The following is a 23,013-nucleotide window of genomic DNA, read 5'->3' on the forward strand; positions in this document are numbered from 1 at the left end:
GTCCACAGAAGCATGGGTTGGAAAGACTTTTTCCTAATCAGAATTTGAGGGTTTGTCAAAATACGAGAGGGGGCCGACCACTGAGCACCTTTCCCGGGAATCCTGGTCCCATCCTGGCTGCTTAAAGATCAAAACCTCGTCACCCCGTGCTGTGTGCTGGGCAGGCAGTCAGGTGGAGACGGCCAGACACACGGTAAAGCAAGGAAGGCAAATAAGCTGAAAGCAGCTGACTGTAACAAATGATAGAAATAGGTTTTCTCACTAGCGCTGCAGTAAGGTATTCTCAGAGCGCAACAGCAGAAGTGTTTAATGAAGAGCTCTCGCCTGTTTTCGTTAGCAGCCAGCATCTGGTTTGTAATATCGAAAGCCCCTTTCCTACTGACATGTGATTGAAGAACGCATCCGTGAAAAATCGTTTCATAGCTTCCTTTCAAGCTGGTTTCAAATTTGAGCTAGACACCTAGTAAATAGCATGACAGCTTTAAAAGAAATAATACTAAATATAACCATGTCTTTTGGATAGCGCTAGCTGGACTGGGCAATACTTGCCTAGTCAAGTTGTTCTGGGAGCGCTTTGCTGCAGGTTTTTATTTTTCCTCTCTGCTGAGGTCTGCTACATACTCGGATATTAAGACATCATAAGAAAAATTCCAACACGGCAATTAATCACTGACTGTCATAGTTTTCCATAAGGTGCAAATTTAAGGTTATAAAACTGTCAAAAAACTAAGGAGTTACACGGGCTGCTCGCGCCGCTGGCTGGATGCACTTCTGGGAATGGCTGCAGACAAATAGCGGCGGTGCACCAGCAGCACAGCCCGTCCCTGCTCCTGAGACAAACCTCCGGACACGTCCCCACCGCGGGATGATGTGTGGTGGCCGTTATGTGCCATGCAAGGTTCAGCAGGAGTCCTCTGGGCACCTTGTCCGCAGCCTGCCAGCCGCATGGACGATGCCTTCGGTGAGGCACGGGGCGCGCGGCGCGTCTCTGAGGACAGGGAGCCAGGAGGGAATTTCAGACCAACGACTAAAGATGGTGCCATGACGTGGGAAGCCCTCAGAAGAGGAAATACAGCCTGTTTGTTGGGAGACTATGCATCCTCATGAACCAAGGGACCTTAGGTCTGTATTGCAAAGTCAGTTCCATGTGGTGATGCTTTGAATTCAACCACATGCAAGGACAAAGTCGAAGGTCGCTTACTGAGGTGGCAAAATGACGGCCCTTTGGCCTGGCACAGGACCAGGGATCAAGAATCCAGGACTTGGCATCCGTAGCACACTTGTCTTTCCCAGAAGCTACAGGGGTTTCAGGTGATGGAGACCTGTGCACAGCCTTGTGGAGGGGGGGGGGGGGGGGGGGTTCCTATCAGCTTCGGGACCCAGATACTGCCAGAACAAACCCACTCCAGTGGTGTAACTCATGAGCTGGTCAGACCGCAGACATCACTTCATTTGCCACTCCTGCTTAAGAGCAAACATTATCACCTAATATTAAACTACAGGAAAAAAGAGTATTCAGCAAAAGCCCTTTTCACTCCAGCAGAAACAATACTTACTTGATCTCTATCCTGTTTTAATCGTGATCTGGGACAGGCTGTCAATAGGCAGAGATCCATAACTTTTTCACAAACTACATGGCGCAGTCCAGAGCTCTGCTGTAACAGATGCTGGATGATTATTTAATCATCAGTGATAACGTAGAACAGCATTAAGAGGAGAAAGTGAGAGTCCCTTTTCCAGAATCTCCTTTTCGGTGCTAATTAGGACATTCCTCACAGAGACGTGTGGCTTCAGAATTCCTTCTGCAAGAAATGATCCGAATTAAACCCTGCTCTCTCAAATCCTGGATCAGTCTGAAGTCACATGGAACTGTTTATATTCCTTGATTGAAGGAATGCTAAAATACTTCTGGCAAAAATACCTCAATTCCCCTTCCACATGCAGTCACTGCAGACTCCTTTGAAATTCACTTTTTTTTTCTACAATATTCAGATGAATCTAACGATCGCAAAAATAAGAGCAAGCCCCATTAGAGGAGAACACATGACAACAATTTATTGCGACAGAGAACTTCTGCTTAGCATCTATCCAGGTCTTGGTAAAATTTGGATCAAATTGGTATTGAAGACAGAGTATGGGGAAAACAATGTTCTTTGGAACAAACGGGGATGGGCGGGCTGAGTACCTCGAATCTCAGACAGTCCTGGCACACAGAAATGGGATCTGTGTTACGGATCCCTTTCAAAACAATGCAAATCCAAGGTTTTGGTTTGACCAATTGTGGAGACATAGCAGCCAGCTGCAAAAGCTGGATCAGGACTCCGCTCCCCAAATTCACTGGTATTTCAATCCCAACATCGATTCAAACTCATCTTTTCCTTTTAAAGCTAAAAGTAAAGAACATGACCACATCCGCAGGCATACCGAAAACGCAAGGAAAAAGTCAAGGGGATGTCACATCTGATCAGCTTGACACTATGGTGGAAAACATTGGTGGCTTCTCTGATTTATATCTTTCTGCAGCTACTTTCTTTGCCTCATTAAAGTACATAATTTCAGTAACTCTAAGCTCTTAGCAACATCTGCAGTAAAATATTTAACTTGGGTTGGCTACTCGGTGTCACTGAAAGCCAAGGCTGGGCGTATTTCAAAATGCAGGATGACCTGGATTTTTCCACCAAACCAAGCTCTCGCAGCACGCTCCGAGCTCACACACGTCCCAGCGCCGCTCCGAGCTGCCGGGCCGCGGGCTTCTGCAGGCTTAGGCAAAATAGAAAACAGTTGTGGTGTGAAAAGGCACCAAAAAAAAATAAAAAATAATAATCCAGTGCCTTATTTGGGGCTGGTTACCATTTGATTTTAATAAAGAAAACCTGTAAAAGCCTCAGGGATAAAAATAAAAGATTGAATGTAAAAGCTCTAGTGGAAATGATATGTTTAATAAAAAGAGCAAAAGAGAAGAAACGTGAGGGAAGTGCAGAGCTGTTGCCGTGCCTTAGCATCTCCATCTGTGGGATGAAGGTTGCTACGAAAGAGCCTTTGCAGCCACCAGGTACCAGCGAAGCACAGTGCCGGCTGCTCCCTGCTGTGGACGGCCACGGGCACCCGAAGCAGTTCCCAGCTTTGCGTGAGGACTCTGAGCAGGCACAAGCCAGCCAGACCCGACCTCCAAACCTCAGCGTGCTTTCAAGCTTGAAAATAAGCGCCCTCAAATCGTCAGTTTTGCTGCTTAACTTGGGCAGGGAGAGCAGGCGCAAAACGGGCTGAAAATTGTGACAAGTACATGATGGAAACGGGCAGCTCGCTGACACGCTGCACTGCATATTTAGAAGACGATTCGAGATGCCCAACTGGCGCACGCAAAGCCTTTGTTGAATTTTGTGGGGCCAAAACAAGGAGGAGGAGAAAAAAGGCATTTTACTTACATCCCAGATGGTGGCTTAGCATCCACAAGCTGTCAGTGGAGGGGACTTAAGTAAATAGCAAATGAAATGTACATTGGGCAAAACCAGATACACTTAAGAAAACACAAAATGTGTTAAATGACACTTTTTTGTGCTGCCATCTGCAGCAGTTTCTTTTCAGTGTTTGGGCGCCTTGCTTGTAATTTAGGTTACAATGGGAGTGAGGTGTAAATTATGAAATGATCAGAAAAGGCGAACTTCCAACTCCTTCCCTTCCCTCCCAGAGCGGGTCCTTCTACACGGGACCGAATTACGCCTGAGGACAGCGGGTGGGAGGCAGCCGGGGAAGGGCTGCGGAGCCCAGGAAGCCTGCTGGGTGGATCAGGATGCTCAGCACTCCTCCAGCCTTGCTTTTATTTTATTCATCCATTTGCGTGCACGGATTTGTTCGCCTCTAGGAAACTGCCCTGAACCTCCCATAGAGGAACTGATTGGGTCAGTTTGGCACTGGGAAGGAATAAAAACATTTAAAAGAAGCTGAAACCCTGCATTTAGCTTTGTAGAGCACGATAGGAAAGATAAGGTTGTCTGAAGGACCATATGTGAACAAATAAAGTGTGTACAATTTAACTAATAGGTAGCTGCACGCACACATGGCAAATTAGGGTTTCAAAAGCTGCCTAAGGAGCCCGGCTCCTACAGGGAGCTTTGAAGATCTCAACCATAAAGAGGCGAGGGCAGTGGGTATTTCCTGGTAGTATCGTACTACTTTTCCCAGCACAGACTTGGCCGGTGTCAGATGGGATCACATGAAATGTGGATCCCGGAGGATGCTGGAGAGGAAGCAGAAAATGCCACCCACTTTCAAGGTCACAGCTGCAAGGAGATCCCTGCTCATGCTGCTGCACTGATCACTTACATATGAGATGAACCTTGGAAAAGGAGTAAAAATATACATATATTAGAATATTCCAGGAAGAGCTGTCACAGCGCAGCCTTACTGCTGGCGGACTAACGCTGCAATTAGCCCGTGCACTGACAAGAGCCTAATGGCAGCTGCACCGTTATCAAGAAAGGATGCGCTCTTGGAAGAAAGCTGCACTGGGCTTGAGGTTTTCCAGCTCAAATTAATCTCTTAGCAGAGGATGAAATACAGCTGCCTGTCCATGAGTAAGTTCCTATGCTCCAAAGCGAGCGTGTGACTCATTCAGCAAAAACCGAGTGCATCAACATCGGCCGTGGGGCTGATTTTAAAAGGTTACTCATCATTCACCAGCAAATTAGATTTGTCAACAGGCAGCCAGAGTGAAAATTCAGCCCTGCCTGGTCCTGTGTTCAAACGGCCTCATCTAACCAAGTAGAATAATGTGCTCTTTTGAGCTGGGTGACAGCTAGCGGGACATTAAGACAGAGGAAGGGGAACAAGACACGGAGCGGAAGAGCCCAGAAGTTGCCTGGACCTGGCGCTGCTGCTGCGGCTCGCGTTAGACATCGCAGTGAGCAGAAGGGAGCCGTAAATCAGAAGCAACCGGGACCTGAACGCTCACAGGCTGCCGCGAGCCAGCCCCGAGCTGGGAAAAGACGCACGGAGCTCTCTGCTGGTCCGGCTTTTCCGCACCATCGACGTCGTGATGAGTGTTCTGGCAGCGCGGCCGCATGCGAACGCCCGGTGCCAGGTCGGAGCGGCGCTGGACCGCGGCCGGAGGAAAGGCTCCGTGTGAGCCCCGGGGCTGCAGCGCTGCCGTGGGCGCTGGGCACAGCGAGGTGCCCCCGTCCCCGCCGGGTCACCTCCATCCCAGCCCTCGGTGCTACGGGCTGCAGTCCAACGTTGTTTTGGGTGGTTTTAGTAGGGCTTCGTAGCTTAATGTTGTCTGACAGTGAGAAGGAACCCTGAAGGTTTCTGTAAACCAAAATGTTTACAAGCGAGTGCCAAACAGAGACCGGTCCAATGTGGCCTGCGAGCAGCCAGCCCCAGCGCTGCAAAATTACACGATAGAGCACAGGACGTGCCACAAGACATTAATCTACCAACGCACAATTTTAGCCTTGAAATCTCTCCGTGACATACGCACGAGGAGCTCAGACAAGACTGAGGGAAGTTTAACGAAGCAGCAAATTACAGCTCTGCCCGAGGATTTTCCACCCGAGATACCACATAGGTATTTCCCAGTACTCACTCATCGCAATTGTGGTCGGTGCAGCTCCTTTCTGGCGTCTTGTGGTGGCACCACTGCTGTCGTGGTGCTGGTGGTCAGGGGTGCCTGGGCCACATCAGGGCACTGTCACCAGCACAGAGCCGAGCGGTGCCAGCCCAGCTCGACAAAAGGAACTTGGCACGGCACCCGGCGAGCCCTGAAGGAGCCCTTAGCTACCTGTTCGGAGGTGTCCTGTTGGTGATCCCGGCCCCAAAAGACCCATGGGGCTCCCTGTTTTAACCTTGCCCTGGACAAGGAATGGTCGGTCCCTAGCCTGTGAGCTCATGAATATTCATGCGTATTCATGAGCAAATCATGAATATCTGGGACTTCTCCAACGCTTCCCTTTCAGGATCTCCACGAGCTTTCCAAACTCTGTGAAGGACAGATGGCAAGACAGAGAGAAGAGCATCCCTAAACAGAATTATCTTCCCCAATTCGGTTGTCAATATTTTAAATAAAGGTACGGATTATTTCGTCTGTCACTGAATGGATGGAGGCTTCCGCTCAGATACGCCCTGCAGCCGTCCTGCAAGGGAGGAAACGCACTGCAGAGAGAAGAACAGCAGGACACCAAGGACACCTTTGAGCTCTCCTCTGAGCGGGACAGCAGAGCTCCGACCGCCCCAGCAGCCAAGCAAAAGCACCACGAGGACTCTTATCACAGTCCTGGATGCGTGTGGAGTATTTCATTTGGCACTCACTGGAGCTCTCATAATCTTTTCCTTTATGATTAATATTAAACAAGTCATATTCCTTATGGAATTTCCTAACTCTGTTTGTTTATAGTTTTCTCTACATCATACCTAATATTCTGAGATCGCCTCTTTTTTTTTTTCCTTTTTTTTCACATTCATATGTTTTTCCTCATTTTATAAATTAGGTTTCTTGTTTAGTAGTCATAACAACATCTGACTGTGGTGGTTACACCACAGCCTGGGGCTTTTTTTTTTCTTCCCCCAAGCTGGCTTAGAAAAAATATCCTTTAAATAAATAGAAGCATAAATGAAAGGGGCAAGTTCGGCAGACTCCTCCTCCTTTCCCTCCAATGACCCACTTCAACGAGACTTCCCAGCATGGTGGGTGAGGACTCATTTGGCTTTAATCCTGTGAAGTCTTATCCACTTAGTTAACTTCAATGGGAATACTCAGAGCACATCAAGTGAAACACATATGTAAGTCTTTAAAACCTCGAGGCCTATGCCTGAAAGGCAGAAAGCTGGAGTTGCGTTTTCCTTCGGGGCATTGATCTTTGCACGACAGCTGAAGGGCCGGGGTGCCACGGGGTGAAGGCTGAGCTGGAGCCCTCCCTGCGGGTGACTTCCACGAGATGCTGCATTTTGGTAGGGAAAGCTAGAAACTGGCCTGACTGCATCGCAGCCCAGGATTTGGGCACTATTGCTATGACGATGCGGTTGTTAGAGATGGGACATCTCACAACATCCAGTAGAAAAGAGAAGACCTGAGCAAAAGGGAAAGGAGCGCGGTGACCAGTGATGAGCATGGGGATGGGCACTCTACGGGCAGTGACGACATGCAGGGACTTGAACGAACAGGCAGCACCCAGCTCTCAGTTCAATGCACACTTGAACTTTGGGCCACGTGAAGGTTCAGACCTTTGTCAGAGGCATTTAACCGTGTCTGCAGACAAATCCCTTTCCTACTGCCAGCCCTGCCATGGAGCTGCAACGACGTCTCGTTGAGAGCCTGGAAAACCTCCTGCCTGGGAGGGCTCTGCTCAGCAGGGACCACCACAGGGCTCTGCCAGACAGAGGACTGCCGCTCCTGCACAGCCACGCCACGGCTTTTGCTTCTTGCTCTTGCAAGTCTCTTAAAAAAAAATCCAGAGCAGCAGGGCCTGCACTGCACGGAGCTCTTCTGTTCAATTAGCAGGACATGGTGATTAAAGCCTGCCTCTTTATCATGGCAAGCCGCAGATCAGGTAAAGGGACTGAAAAGCAAAGGGGCATCACACAGACAAATGCATTTCTGTGACCTAGGGAATACTAGGGAATACCTTAGCAATATTATTATGATTATTTTTAATGAACATTGTATTTCAGGCTTTGATGATATTGGGTACCAGTAGCTTAGAAGGAATTCAGGTTTTTGAAAAAACAGGAGCATGCTTAATTTTCGACTTCTCCCACAGGCACAGTGAGGGGTGGTGGGCTACAGATCTGTGTTCACCAATGGCTACAGATAACTAAAATTCCACGGTGCATTTTACGTACTGAACATAAAATACCAGTCACATAGAGGACCAGCCACACTAAAAGCAACGCTCAATCAAGAGGAGGCAACGAGGAAGGGAAAAGGCCGGGAATTTAACAAAGGCAGATGAACCTTTAATACGGCAGAACCTCTGGGAGCCTTGAGACACTGAGTCCAGATGTTCGGAGGTCGATGTAACCTGACTCCAAGAAGGAAGAGGATGTATTTCTTAAAATTCCCTGTTGTGCTTTAATTTACTGCAGTCTTGCCGAGGACACATGTGGTGATCACAGGTGGAGTTTCAGATTGACCATAAACATGAAGTTGGGGGCAAAAGACTTGAGCCATTTAGGTTTGGCTGCCAAGACGCTTGAGGTACAGATTTCCATGAAAACATCTCCTTCCCCTTCCCCTGCGCTCCAGCGATCAGTAATTGGGGCCAGAGGAAAACCCTCCAGCAGAGACACTGCAGGCAGCAGCGACCCTTTTTGCTGATGGTGACTGGGACCAGGGAGAAGCAACTGCCCCGCTGGGAACCCTCCAGCTGCTCACCTCTTTTTTTGGGTGGGGAAGGGGAGAGGGGAAGGAACGTGGGATGGACATCAACATTCTGAAGCTCTGGCTCTTATCTGCAGTTGTGTTTCTTCTCAACAGCCATGGAAAAATGATCTCTGCCTTTCTTTAGGACCCTGCTGTCTGCTTCGTGTGGATGGAAGAAAAGCCTTGGCCCGGCAGTGTCTCTGGCACCATCCCATCTGCCCACTGAATCACCAAAATGGAGCTGATTTGGATGTGTTAGGTTTCTCAGTGCCCCCTCCCCCAGATCCTGACCCCTTTACCTTGGCTTTGCTCCCTTCTGAGGTTTCTGGCCTGCAGCAATGATCAGCCTTTGATTAGGAGAACTGGCAGATTTGCCGTTGTTGCTACAGAGGGATTTGAGTGGGGATTAGAACTGGTTTGCAAGGGTTGGCTATGGAATAAATGACATTACTGATGCAATAAAAGCAATCCCTGTCCCTTCCCATTCTCCACTCCTGCCATACTAACTCCCAGCCCTGATCTGAACAAACAATGCAGTATGATTTGTTTTTACAGAGGAAATTTCACATTTATGCTGACTGTGCTCTGAGTTTTTACTGCCCCGTATTCCTGCATCTCTCCGCAGCACCATGCAGCAGGAGCTCTCAGGTGCTCTGACACAACACGAGAAATGACTGTCTCCCCTTCTCTCCCAACCTGTTTCATGCTCTAGGAATGTGTAGTTCAGCAAATCCCACTTTCCCTAACCTCTTCCTTTGCTCAGGAAGAACGATCTGAGCTGTTATATTTTAACTCTTCCAAAATCCTCAAGGAAGGAGGATGTAGCTGAAGAAGTTGTAGGGGAAAACTCCCACCTTAAATGCTAGCAACCCTGCAGGACTCCTGGCAGGGAACAGCACAGATCCAAGCAGCCAGGCAAGTTTTAGCAAAAAACACTGAAACTGGGTAAAAACGGCTCCTGCAGATGAACTGGTTATGGTAAGGATGAAAAGAAAATCATCAGTCTTTTGTCACCAGGAAAAAGATGAACCTCAGAAGGAAACAACCAGTGCAGATAGTGAAGTAATGTGGACACATCTCTCTGAATGTGCCTTCGAGCCTGCCTTGAGCTGATGGTGCTGAGCTGGCCAGAACAGCTACAGCCCGGGCTGTTGGTGCAAGCTCAGAGCAGAACGTTACCCACGTGCTACAGAAACCAGCTAAGATTATACGGGGGCACTCCAGGAGCAAGAGGGGCAGCTAAGCAGCAACCTGCCCCTGCCAGAAGGGTTTCTCAGAACATCTGACCCCTCCTCTCTGCTTCCTTGCTTGCAAAGCGAAACAAATCAATCCCCAAGACTCAGCAAACCTGACTGCCATGCTACACAAGCCACAATATTGTGCTAAATGTTTCCAAGCTATGGAGTCACTGCTATTTTGTGAGCGTTCCTGCTAGACCTTCTCCAAGGTCCCACTTTGCACACATGGTTTCTGCAATTCGGTGCCACGCGTGCACTGGTGTTCCAGCTAACACTAGCATCAGCTCAGGGACAGTATGTTTCATACAAGGGGACAAGCTTTTCATGTTTTCAGATGGTTCAGATCCTTGGAGCTTTATTAGCCGAATGAATCAGCCTCTGGGATTTTCTTTCATCTCTTCTCTCATCAACACAAGTCACGAGAAGTGCCGATGTGATGAGCAGGGAACATTGGTTTAGGCCACTTTCTTTCTCAGGCTGTAAAACTGGCACCAGTCTAGAGTTTCTCTGGGCTTGCAAGTTTTTCTAATTAAAGTAGGGTGTAAATCTGAAGTGCCATAGCTCTTCCTGAATAACTCCGTATGTGGACACCACTCCCAGAAAAAATACCTGTGTTGTTCCTGTTTAGCTTAACCCATCTTCAAAGTGGCTTGCACGTGTGTGAAATAAGCAGGTAATCAAGAACGCCTCCCGTGGACAAACCTGGGTGCTCCTGGGAGAAATTAAGCTGAGCCACGCGAGTCCCTCGGAGGAAAGCAAGAGAGGTGCAGCCCCGTGACACGAACACCGGCTGCATCAAGGTATTTTGGAGCTTGAGGCCCTGCCGAGATCAGCCACTGACTCAGCTGATGGCAGCAAGCAAAACCCAGCGTCCTTCTGCAAAATGCAGAATGAAAAAAAGGTGACGTTTGGGTTTGCAGAGTGCTCCCCAGGTGGGGATTGCTGCTGGCCCCAGCGCATCGTCCCTGTCCCCCCCCGGCACGGCTCCACGCCTGCCTCCCACTGCAGCCAGGGTGGCAAACGAAGCACAGCTGCTCGAGGAGTATCTTGCACCCATCGGTGACTTCTCTGAGTCACCAGCTCCAAGAAAACCCAGTTTTTATAGGAAGATGAAAGCACTGAGTGACACAGGTTTCCTGCGATTTCTAGCTGTTGCATCACCAAGGAGATAATGTCTTTGGTGGTGCCTGGGGACTCAGATAATACAGCTGTGTAAACTGCGTGTGGGCTAAAGCATCCCAGGGCCGCATCCTCATCCCAACACTTCCAAATCAAAATAAAACCTCTCTGGAGGCAGCATCATTACAGAGAAACACTAAACCCAGCAACTTGGCCCAGAACAAGCGAGTTATTTTCATTGAAGCAGGACAGGACAAAATCCATCTTTACCTCTGTCCCTCAGCAGCCTGGCCACCAAGTTTCAGGGTTTTGTCCTCACTCAGGAATTGCACGGGATTCATTTTAATGGGTTTAATTGAAGGCAGTCAGTCTTTATGCGAGGGATGCTGGTAGAACTTGCACCTCTGATCTGGGGGCATTTTTACAGATGTACGCTCAGCTGATACAAGGTGTGCTTGAACCAAACTCCCCACACATCCACAAATGCATGAAAGACACCCTAACTTAACCTGGCAGAAAATAACTTACTGAAACACACAAATTAATAACAAAAAAAGAGCTCACTATGTGGGAGGATACTGGGTGTCCTCTGGGCACACCGGTACGTCTCAGCGGACTCGGAGTTGCACTGGTTACACCCAGGGAAGATCTGGCAGAGTCAGCAGTCACATTTTCAACTGCTCTATGGGGACAGCTCCTTCAGGAGGGCTCTGTCCCACCAGGCTACCTGGCTTTGCTAACCTGAGCCCAGAAACCCAAGGCTAGGAGCACAATCTAAACTGCTACAACAGACGGTGATACCAGAGGAAAGAGTAAAGAGCAGCAATGGTAGGAACCCCTCATTTCAGCCAGCCAGCTCTCCGTAGCTGTTAACTACGCAGAAATATCCTCCTCAAACACAAGCAAATGCTCCAAAGGCAACAGCCCACTCCCAGACACTTCCACTTCTCAAATAGGCACATTCTGTCTTCACACGTCTATATCTGACACCATTAAATGACTCTCCAGAATTCATCTATTATGAAGTTCCTTTAAAAATTCATCATCTGCCATCTGTTTCCAGTTAGGCTGTTCTGATTATTACTTTTTTTTTTTTTTTTAAATGTCAATACAAAACATTATTTAAAGGTCCTGAAATCTGGATGGTAGGGACAGAAACCCCCATCCCAACAGCAGCACTGCCACCACTGCTACGCTGCTGCAAAGCGATGCAACCGTCAGCAAAGAGTCAGTGAAAGCCAAGGGCGGGGATGATGCAGCGTGACCAGTTTCAATCAGGAATATGGCACAAAGCAAGTGCTTTCACTCCGAACTTTACCGTCACTTAAAGCCACGACACGAAAACTGCACGAACCTACAGCTTACACAGACATTGGACACGTTAGTGGGTGACGGCTTCGGCTTGGGCAACGTGATGGATCAGAATGGTTTTAGTTAGCTTTAGGAGCTCCACCTAAGCAAAAATAAATAACCAGCGCTGGAAATACGGCAGCAACACATGTTGAAGCTCATGTCACTGACTTCAGCAACATCTCTGGTTTATAGGCAGCCTGGCTCCCATTAGGCGACACTTTCCGCGTGCGCTCCCACATACGTGCGCTCACATGTGCAGCACATACTTTATCTCCCATCCTCGTTTGGACCCAAACGCTGCAGCATCGTACGGAACGGATCACATCTGGGGAGTGCAGATGTTTCAGCGCTATTGCAGCCTGGCCAACTCGTACGGTTTCACTGACAACGTCGTCGTAATTGATTTTTCTCTTCTAGCCCAAGCACCTGGAATCCTACTGGAGCGCTGCGAACGCGACGTCTCTGAATCTCAGAGACATGTTGAAAATCAAATGCAAAATTAAAACAGGAAAAAAAAACAAAACCAACCCTGCCCAACAGCCCTATCAGTCCAAGTACTCTACACATTCTTCCCTCAGCAAGGGCAGGACCACATGTGCTGGATGTCAGCCACGGCATTTAATACGCCTCTGGACACGACACCGACAGCACCAACAGGTCCAGCACCGTTCAGACGGCCTCGTTCAGACAGCACCCATGGGTGGCACCGTGCTCTGTGAGCCTGATACAGCCCCAGGGTCCTTCCCACCCTGCCACACGGACGCCAATTCACCCGGATCTGAAACAAACCCGGTGCTTTTGGACGGCCACCCTCACTCCAGCTCTTCCTGGCCCCAGTCAACAGCGAAAATTAACATGGGCCTTCCTGCTGCGATTTTATAGCCGTGGCAGCACTTCCCATCGCTGGGGCCTCCCATGCAGATGTGATTTCATAGCTGGGTGTCCAAGCTGCCTCTCAGGGTTGATAAGCAAGGCTGCTACCAGCAGCAAAGGTGCGGGGGACACCCCGACAAGATGCTGCCGGGGGGAGCGGGGCCCTCCTCCGTGCAGAGCCAGGCCCCGAGCTCGCTGCAAGTTGGACAACCGATCTCGGAGGCACCAAAAATCAAAGGCTGACAGCGTCCCAAAGAACCACATTTTATTCTCAATTTAAAAAAACAACAACCCGCAAACCCGAGGCTGTGGGATCCCTCCAAAGCTTCCCTCCGAGTGCCAGCAGAATGACTGATGGTAAATCACACCAGCTCCAGGGCTTCGTGTCAGACTGCTGCCAGGCGACTCCGCCTTTTGGAGTCACTGACGGTCCCCTTTCCAATTAATCAAGTTCCCATACTGATTAACAGCATGATTCATGTCTCTCGTTAGGCGCATTCTGTAACAAACAAGGCTGTATTTCAAGGCCGCTGGCTTAATGGTTAAAATAAATACCTTCCAAATTTCTATTTTCAAGTAGCTGAACCTTTTCCACCTTTACAACTAATTCAGACTTCCTTCAAATTATTTTTCTAAGTAATATAACAATTTGTTTTTCATTAGAGCTTGTCAAAGCCGGACTTTGGTTTATTTTGAGAGAAACCAGTGCTCTCCAGAAACTGTTTAGTACAATTTGAATGACGCCCAAAGGGGTTATTGCAGCCACAATCAAAATAGAGTTTACAGCACTGGCTAGGGGTGACACTTTATTTAATGATTTAAAAAAAAAAAAAAAGAGAAAGAAAAGAAAAGAAAAGAAAAAGCCCCCAGCCCCCTGAATCAGAAGCTAATTAAATGCACTCCTATGGCTAACAGTAAGTGTTTCGAAGTCACTCTGACTACTGCAAAATGCAAGAACTTAACTTGTTGCTAACTAATACCAGACACCATTATATGAGCAGCGTTATTTACTGATCTGGGGTGGTATGTGCTGGTATTCTTGTGTCTGGTATGGCAGCCTTGCCTCGCAACAGATATTATCAAGCTGGATGTGAAACCAAATATAGGAGAGATTGAATAGTTTGAGCTCTGCCTGCTTAAGATTTTTTTTTTTTTTAACAACTTGTTATTTAATTTAAGGTGGCTTAAATGCTGCAGGGAGTCTGCCCTGTAACTCCTTTGATTTCCCATTCCTTTTGTTTTGCTGGTGGTACCAGCAGAGCTGGGGCTGCGCCAGGGCTGGCTGCTCGAGGACGGGCGCACAGTGCCAGCCCCAGGGACCCGGGGCTGCAGCGGCGCCGAGAGACTTTTCTAGTCCCAGCCTGGTTCTTCCAGGTTCCTAACAACCTTTTCAAATGCTCTCCCTGTATCCTCCATCTCGGACCCGAGTCCAAACCAGATTTTTAAACAACTGAGCTGCAAAACTATTTTCCAGCGGACCGTTTCTCCCCTAGCAGCAAACTAATGTTCTGTTGTTAATTTTCCTGGGACGTTTTCTGTTTGTTGTTTCTTTCTAAACCACAACAAAATCAACAGAATTTGGACTTTGGGGAGCGCTGAATTTCCTCCGCCGTGCCCCAGCCCAACGAGCGCACACCCACCGCCCGCCGCGGGGACCTCGCACCCGACCTCTCCACGGAGCTGGTCCGCTGCAAGTGAAATCGGGGCTGGCCTGGGGATAACTCGAGGAGAAATACTGCCTGTGGTCTTCATGCAAGCTTACTCACGTGCTGAACTGCAGGATGGATGCCCAGATTTTCTGCCTCTTGCCTACCACCAGCCAGCAGCCCTGGGCTAGCTCATATGGCAAACAGGGCAGTGGTTTTATTTGCATGCGTGCTGTGTTCGTATGGTCGTGACACAGTGCTGTGTCAGTAAGAAAAAACTACCTGAGCAGTGCAAATATCCTATAGGTGCATAATTAAAGCAGAAACGAAGGACCTGATTCTTCTGCCATGAAACCTGTGGGACTGTGCAACCCTGGCAATCCTCCTGGAGCCACATCTGATTTACACCAGCATAAGAAAAAGAACAAAACCAAGCTCGTATCTGACAAGTGAAAACAAACACTGGATTCAGACACTTTCTGCAGGAAAGGGGGGAGCTGTTTAATTTTTGTTCCTTCTCTCTGGGCTGCTGCTGTGACCTCTGCTACCTCCTAAGTTAGCAACACAATGTGTTGCAGCTGTGGCACTGCAACAGCCTGATTTAATTTGCGTGTGTGTGGCTGGAGGGGTAGTTCATCCCTCTAACATCTTGTGGCGTGGCAGCAGTGCTGGAAGCGGGGGGCTTGGTCCTCCCCAAAGAGGGGGGAAAAAGCCATGCTTCCCTTCTCATGCACAGCTTTGGAAAGGAGATGGGAAAAGGATCACCCCCATCAAAATCTTTAGGAGGTTGGGGTTTGTCCAAGCCAAAAAAAAAAAAAAAAGGGGGGGGGGGGAGGGAGGGCAGAAAATATCTATTTAATCAACAACTGTTTTCTGCTTTAAATAAAAAAGAAAGAAAAAAAGTCAGGAAAATGATTGTGCTGCCCTCTCTCCTGGCTGCATCCATCTGCAGGGACGCCGGGAGCGCCGGGCTGGGTCTCGGTGCGGTGCCGGCGCAGCAGCGTTCGGGGCTCCCTGTCCAAGGGGAAGGAGCAGAGGTTCCTGCCGTGGGGGCTCGCTGGCAGGGACCCTGCCCCTGGCCCTCCACCAGCTCGTAAAGCGGCCGCTTCCCCGTGCAGCTCCTTGGATGGACCCCGAGAGCTGTCCCAAGAGCTTTGTTTGTCAGTGCTCTGGATCAGGCTGGGGTTTGGCTGCGGAGGGTTTTATCTTCCCCTTCCACAAGCCTGGAATTCAGCTTTGCTCTTGGCGTTGTCGTTTCTCCCTTTTACACAGGGCTCCTGCTGAGCACATCATCGGACCAAACCGATTTAAGCCCCCTACCAAGCCTCCATGGGACAAGGGTGAGGGGCAGCCCCGAGGCTCCAGCTCTTTTGGGACATTTCTGCCCTGTTTCATGCTGATCTCCTCCCAGCACCAGCACCCCGAGTCCCCAGGCTGCACGCGGGATGCTCCATGCAGCACGAGGCACCAGGAGTTGTTAGGGCCCAGGGAAGGAATCAGGCCCCAAAATCCCATTCAAATCCAAAAGGGTTTGAGGGCCTAAAGCTCTGCCTGCATCCCGAAAATCCCAAACCATGTCTGTAGAACTTTCACCTAGAACAGCATCCTGGAAGCAAAGGAACGACCCCGCTTTACCAACAGCTCTAGCTTTACACTTTCTATTTACTGTTACATGAAATTATTATATTTATTTATTTTACCTTTAGGATGCTGAAGCTCCTTCCCCCCGGCGCAGCCAAAACCACCCCAGGGCTGTAGGAAACCTCAGCCCCCGGCCCTGCAAGCCGCCTTCCCGCACAGCCGAGCCCAGCGCTACCTGCCAGCTCACGGGGGCAAGGTGGCTTTTTCCTCGCTTTTTGGCTTTCCTCTAGTTTCCCCTCATCAACCCGCTTGCCAAGCAGTGTAATTTTACAGCCTGGCTTGCGGAGCCAAGAAATACGTTTGCTGGTGTAAGCTGCGCATTAGACGTCGTGAAAAACATGCAACTTCAGGGTTTTAGGAGCCAGCTCCGCAGAAGAGCGAAACACCCGCAAAGCAGCGCGGAGCTGTTTGTTCACCCTCTCAGGTTTCACTCCCGGACCCTCGCACTCGCCTCTGGCCGTGGGTGGTGAGCGCAGGGACGGACCTACGGCCGCGCAAAGGTGGGCGCGTGCGCACGGGGGATGGAAACGGCAGCGCAGGGAGAAGGGAGAGACAAAGCAGCGCTCTCACAGGTGTGGTGGGACGGGGTCTGACCCCTGACTGCTGCTGGTTCATGAGCAGGGGCAAGGATCTGCCTTCCCCATGCTGCTTCCCCTCTCCCTATTCACACTTTCATCCTCCTGCCCTTTAAAACCAGCAGCTCCTTAGGGCGTAGAGAGAAGCTCTGGCGCTCTGCTTTCTGCCCGCCTTGTACCATGCACAAGCACGGACTTCCACGCGGCCGGAGATGCCTGGATTTCCCAAACTCTTCCATCTCCAGCCCGTTAGTGACCACCACACTCAACAGCCACCACCCAAACATATTCAGTGGAAACAAGTCCATCCGTTTGGGCCGGGGGGGGGGGTGTCCGAACCCCCAGCCCTACTGCTAGAAGTTTAAACCTAAACCTCTGGGCCTGAGCATCTCAGAGAACGCGGTCCTGCCTCTGCACAGCGCTGCAAAACGTGCCCACGCTCTCCAGGAATGCCACCAAAAAATGGCAGCAGAAAGCTTTCAGCATTTGGTGAACTCGCGACAACTCCGAATACGCTTGATTATATACGAGCAGTGGGCAAACTCCACCTCAGGCATGTTTGGAGGTTTCTGTGGCTCAGCCTGGACCTTTCTCACCAGCCTGTTTTTACAGGGCTGCAGTGCAGAACAGAGCGGGGAAGGGGCCGAGCTGTGCGTCTCTCTCCTCCAGCCTTATTCCTGGCAGAGACAATTTGCAGCAGTGTTGCTCGGCACGTCGAGTCTGGCACCTGCTTACAATAAATCCCTAACGATGCTGAAAAGTTAAACGTCCATTTACTTTAATTTCTGTTTCAGATTTGGATTTCTACGTACCGTAAATGCTAGAAAATGTTTTTTTGAAACAATACCGAATATTTACATTGGAGGTCCTCTGTAATCGGCTGCCATTCATCTAAGATTTCTTTCTACGTGCAAAATGATGCTCTGGGTGCATACAGCCCACGGGGGAGACTTTGCCACCATCACCTGCTCGTACTTCCATGCCAGCTGAGACCTTTTGAGCAGGCTCCCCTGCGCGTGGTGTGGCTCAGTGCACAACCCTGGGGCTCAGAAAGCCACGGAGGTCAGATCCCAGAGAGGAAGAAAAAAGCCTCACGGGGTGAAGTTCACCCATGTAAACTGGAGGCTGGGAGTCCCTGCGTTTGGGAGCAGGGAATCACCGGTGCTGAAGATGAGCACCAGGCACGCAGGAGACGAGCAGCCTGGCCGGGGACGAGCTGCTGATGGGGCCTGGCCCCGCTGCTGTGAAATCTTGGATGACATTTTCTCTCAGCTCACCTTTGATCCTGGCAAATGTGCTCCGGGTGCCGCGATTTGATCAAGATCTCCGGTTGCAGATGTCCTGCAAAAGCTACACCCACAGCTGTACATCACAAAGCTCTCCCCGGCCTGGTGGTTAGCAACAGCGAATGATGATTTTTCTAATGGGAACTGGCCAGCATTCAACCCACTCCTGGATTATTTTTTTTCCTTTGCAAGCAAAGTCTATTTATATTGAGATACGTGCAATAAGTAAAACTGTTCAACTTACTCGAGATCAAAAAGCGGCCAAAAAGGGGAAAATTCTGCAAGTTCAAGTTATGGAGGACTCCTATGAGACCCCAAACATGCTCCCACTTGCAGGAGCACTCTGCCAACAGCACCAATGCACCCGAAGCCACAAAACGCTGGGAGGTCGCAGGCTCCAGGCGCTCATCCTGGGACCAGTGGGTCTCACGAGGACACGGCGCGAGCAGCGGAAGGGGATGGCGCAGAGATGCGCCAAAATTCACTCGTTAAGACCCAAATCTCCCGCACAAGGGGTGGCCGTGACCGCCTGGCGATCTGGCTGGGGAGCGAGCCGAGCCGGTGGCGCCCGAGCCCTTCCGCAGGGCTGTTTCCGAACGCGCTGCCTGCTCACTAAGCCTTTTTCCTTACAAACCTGAACTGGGCAAGAAGAGTAAGTTCACACTTGGGGGCGTGGGGGTGGCTTTTTTTTTTTTTTTAGAAGCACAACTTTCTTTGGGCTCCTGACAAAGCAATATTCTCCAGGCCAGTTGGAATCTGGAAAAATACACTCACTCAACCTAGCCACCATGACTCCAATAACAATTATAAAATGTCCAATAAAACTTGCATGTAATGTCAATTCAAATCTTGAAAAGCAGAATTAAGTGGTATATCAACATTAAACTTTATTGCTTCCTTTGCAGAGCAGAAGTATTGTCAATAAAAGTCATTCTGAATGAAGAAAAGGGCAGTAAATATTAAATAAACAGGTTTTTGTTGAAATGCTATAAATGCACCAGAGCTGCATTTTACACTGGGTCCCTTTTTTCCTTTGCAGACTCCCCTCATGATAGAAATAAGTCAGTAATTGCAAACTATCAATAAAGCGCCAATTAAAGGGCGGTTAGATGCATGCATTTACAATATGTCATTATGAGCCTTTATTGTATGTGGTTGGCTCTTTCAGATCCCAGTGGCTCTGTCTCACGTCCCCAGCACACGAACGATGGCGCTGCTCGGTAGGGGCCCGCGGAGGAGCGGTGGCCGCGGCGCTGCCCAGCTCAGCACCAGCCCCTGCACAGGAGCAGGGCAAGCCCTGGGCAGCCCGGAGCCGAGGCAGGGAGGAGAGGAACATAATGAAAGTCTCCTCTGGCAGAGATGTGAAGACGACGGAGCATCGTCTCAGTCTATCAGGCTATTATTTTTCTGTCAAGGCAGCACCGAGCAGAGCACGGCAGCTCTGAGACTGCAGAGCCGTGCCAAAGCCTGCAATTTGGCACCACGGCTTTGTTTTCCGAGGGGCCGCTCACCGTGCTGTGCTCTGGTCCCTTCTGGGTCTATTTGCCTTGAGAAGGAGCCATCGCCACCCTCCCTACGCTTCTCCACGTGCAGAAGGATTTCTACTTGCCTATCTGCTAATCCCGTTTCCATCAGCTCCGTCTCAACGCCCTGCTCCCTTCTCGAGCAGCAGCCAGCAGGGGATGTTCTGCTTCATCAATGAAACAGAAGGGCAGCTTGTCCAATTTTAGGGCTGGGCTGAATGGGATCTTCCCAGTTCCACTGCAAAAACCACACGCAAAGCCTGCCACAAACACAACCGGCGTGTGGTGGAGTGGGGCCTTGGCACCTCTGCGGGTCGCAGCTGTGGTGCTCAGCTGCCACTCCTCTGCCCTGACGCTGGGACCTCCAGCTACTTCATCCAGCTACCACCACATCAAAGCCTGATGCCAAAGGCTGTGCCGAGCAAGCACAGTTACGAGTTGTGTGTCCGGTGGTACCCAGACACAACAGGACGTGTTTGGGAAGCGGGAGAAAGAGCAGGCTCCTCTGCAAGCGCACAAATCCCGCGCCTTTTATGTCAGCCCTTTAAAATCTGATCAGCATTTTTGTGGTTTAACAATATAGTTTATAAGCTGTTCTCCAGTTTAATCATCACACGTATTTACAGGAAGCAGTAACAGCTACAGCGTATGAATTTCATGCTGCTGAAATGATACTGAACAAAGCCTGCAGTAAGCAAGAGCTGAAAGCTGCGCTGTGGAAGGCGCTGGGCTTTAGAGAGGTCTTTCAATTATCCGGGGGCAGAGAGGAGAAAACAGGGGGGGGTCTCAGAAAGCATATGGTCAGGAACTTCTTGCCTCTAAGTTTTGCACAGATATATTTATTTAACGTGAAAACAAAAACAAAAACAACTGAAACATGAATGATAGTAATTTTTGAGGATATGGTTTTCACTGTGAACCTAGGCTCAGTAAATCTGGTGGTTGTTAAAAAAAAACAACTACTCAAACATTTTCGGCGATAAAGAACAGTCCTTACACATTAATTATCAAAAAACCTCTTTGGACACAGAAAGATGTCTATCAAAAGTAACTTTTGGAGAAATTGCAAGTATTCGTCCTGACCATCCACAGCCTCCTGACCCCTGCAGAATCAGACCCTGCGCTAGTCCCGCGCTGTTTCTCTGCCATCCATGTGAACGGAAATCAAACCCGAGGCCAGGGCAGCACAGCCCAGCAACACGCCAGGGGCAGTGCAAGCTACCCAAAGGCCAAGAGCGAGCAGCTCTGAATCATCCTGACTCACTCGAACGTGAACTCTTGACCTGCCCCTTGAGTCAGTTCCCCTGGATGCTGCTCTGGTTCGGAAAAGATGGGCTGCAGCACAGCACAGAGCAGCACGGAGCGCTCCCGCTCCGGCACATCGCCCCTGTAGGATGCGACGTGCTGGGAGGGGATGGGGCCGGGGAAAGCAACGCCAGGAGCACTCACCTGGAAAAGGATCTGCAGGATGCCATGCACGATGCACATCCGCCGCCCCAGGAAGACGAAGAAGGGCACCACCAGCTCGATGAAGTGGTTGAAGAGCGTCTCGAACTGATGGAACCACCCCGGCGAGCGGTGCATGAAGTAGGCGATGGGGTTGGGCACCGGCTGGGTCTGAAAGATGAAGACACGGGGTCAGTCCCCTCCTGCAGCCAACCACTGGGATAAGCCACGGTGCTGCGTGGCCCCTTGCCCTCATTCCCCACGCTCGCTCACAGCAGAACCATTCTCTGCCTCCGAGCATTTCATTTAGAGAAAATTACTTCATCCAGATTTTTTTTTTCATGCAAAACCCAAGAATCTTTAAACCAATACATCTTTAAAAAAAGAGTTCTAATTTTCTCATTTTTGTGACACAACCAGAAAACATTCTTCTCCAATCACCCCCCTCGTATTTAATACTGCAGTGTTGCACTTAGCGCCACGCCGACCGACGTTAAATCACTCTGCAGAAGTGCTGGAGACCCCGAAAGCAACTGAGCAGATACAGAAACCGAGAAAAAGATTTTCTTGGGGTCACACAGTAGGTCAAAGAGAGACAGGAATGGAAACCAGATTTCAAAACCTAGGAGATATTCTTTCAAAATGTTTAAATTTGAAATAAATGTGGTGGTAGGGTTGCCTTCCAAAATCATAATTCGGGAGAGGAAAATATAATTCCTCTAAACACGCTATATTGGTTTAAGGTATTTACATGCTGGCCTTGTGACAATATTATTCTTCTATTCGCCTGAAATTTTTGACGCTGGGAGATCTTCCATCCAGTACAATAAAGCTGCAAATTTTACAAAGAAAACAACCCGTGATATGTTAATAACCGCAACCCTGAGAAATGCTGCAATCTAAACAGAAAAGAAAGAAGTTAACAATTCACCTTAGCGTGTCTGACGAGCTCAAGTTCATTAGTATTGTTTTAAAATTGTGACAGAAAAACGGAGAGGATGAAGAGGCAAGTTTTAATTGAAGGAGACGCAACACATCTTTAAATTATTTGTAGTTAAATCAAAAATACAAACAAAACAGGGAAAATATTGTACTATGCATGGCAACTGAGCACGCTTCCACTGCCAAATCCCACAACTATTGTAATTCCTTATTAGCAAAGCTGGGACTAATAAACTTGTTGCTTTCTACGGGTTTGAGGCTGCTGTAACCCCTTAGGACAGGAGACCGCATCCTTCCTTCCTCGGACAGCGGCACCGGATGGAGCGGTGTCGGGGTCGCGGAGCGCTGCGGGCGCACGGCCAGCACGGGGGCGGGGGTCAGGGCGCCCCCACCCCGGGGGGGGGCCGCGGCCCCGCTGCCACCCAGGGCCCTTCCCCGCCGCACGGGAGCTGGTTCGAGTTAATCTGCCTGCGTGACGGCTCTCGAGCACTCCCAGAACCTGGGGGAGGCTCACCAAGAGGGTTTTTTTTTTTTCGTCGTCGTTTTTTTTTTTTACCTCGATCCCGAATTGCTGAGAAATGCTTTCGTCCTTTCCAGGAAGGCAGGTTGTTTTCTTGGCTTCTTTTACGTAGTTTTTTTTCTCCAGTGCATTAAGCAAAAGTGACCTCGACGAGGTGGCAGTCCTACAGGTGGTGACGTTTAGCCCGAGATGAGCTGTCCTGCAGCCCAGCCGTCCCATCTCCCGTGGGCAGCAGGCTGGGGGCACTGCCAGGACCTGCTCTCGTCCACGTGAGTTGCACTCGTGCCCAAGACCATGGAGAAGGGGCTGTGTTACACACACAAGCACACACGTGCTTGCAGATGCAATTAAACCCCACGACGTGATCGCACTGAGGCGCATCGCACCTCCAGTCCCACGCAGCAGGGATAGAAAGCAGCAGACAGTTCGTGTTTTAGGCTCGTTTGGCTTCTCCTAGGGGCTTGCTTGGGAAGAGACCAGCTTGGCAAGATGGATCTA

General features: G+C 49.7%; 1 protein-coding gene across 3 annotated transcripts in view; it reads right to left on the reverse strand.

The window, feature by feature from the left end:
* The window catches only part of LMF1 (lipase maturation factor 1), a 181,113-nt gene that overhangs the window by 40,306 nt on the left and 117,794 nt on the right, over positions 1–23,013 (reverse strand). For all 3 annotated transcript variants that reach the window (XM_035339731.1, XM_035339732.1, XM_035339733.1), the window contains one exon: positions 21,057–21,224. In XM_035339731.1, the coding sequence (XP_035195622.1) occupies positions 21,057–21,224 (168 nt within the window). The remainder of the gene's footprint in view (positions 1–21,056; positions 21,225–23,013) is intronic.

Source organism: Oxyura jamaicensis, chromosome 14, assembly GCF_011077185.1.
Source record: "Oxyura jamaicensis isolate SHBP4307 breed ruddy duck chromosome 14, BPBGC_Ojam_1.0, whole genome shotgun sequence".
Classification (NCBI taxonomy): domain Eukaryota; kingdom Metazoa; phylum Chordata; class Aves; order Anseriformes; family Anatidae; genus Oxyura; species Oxyura jamaicensis.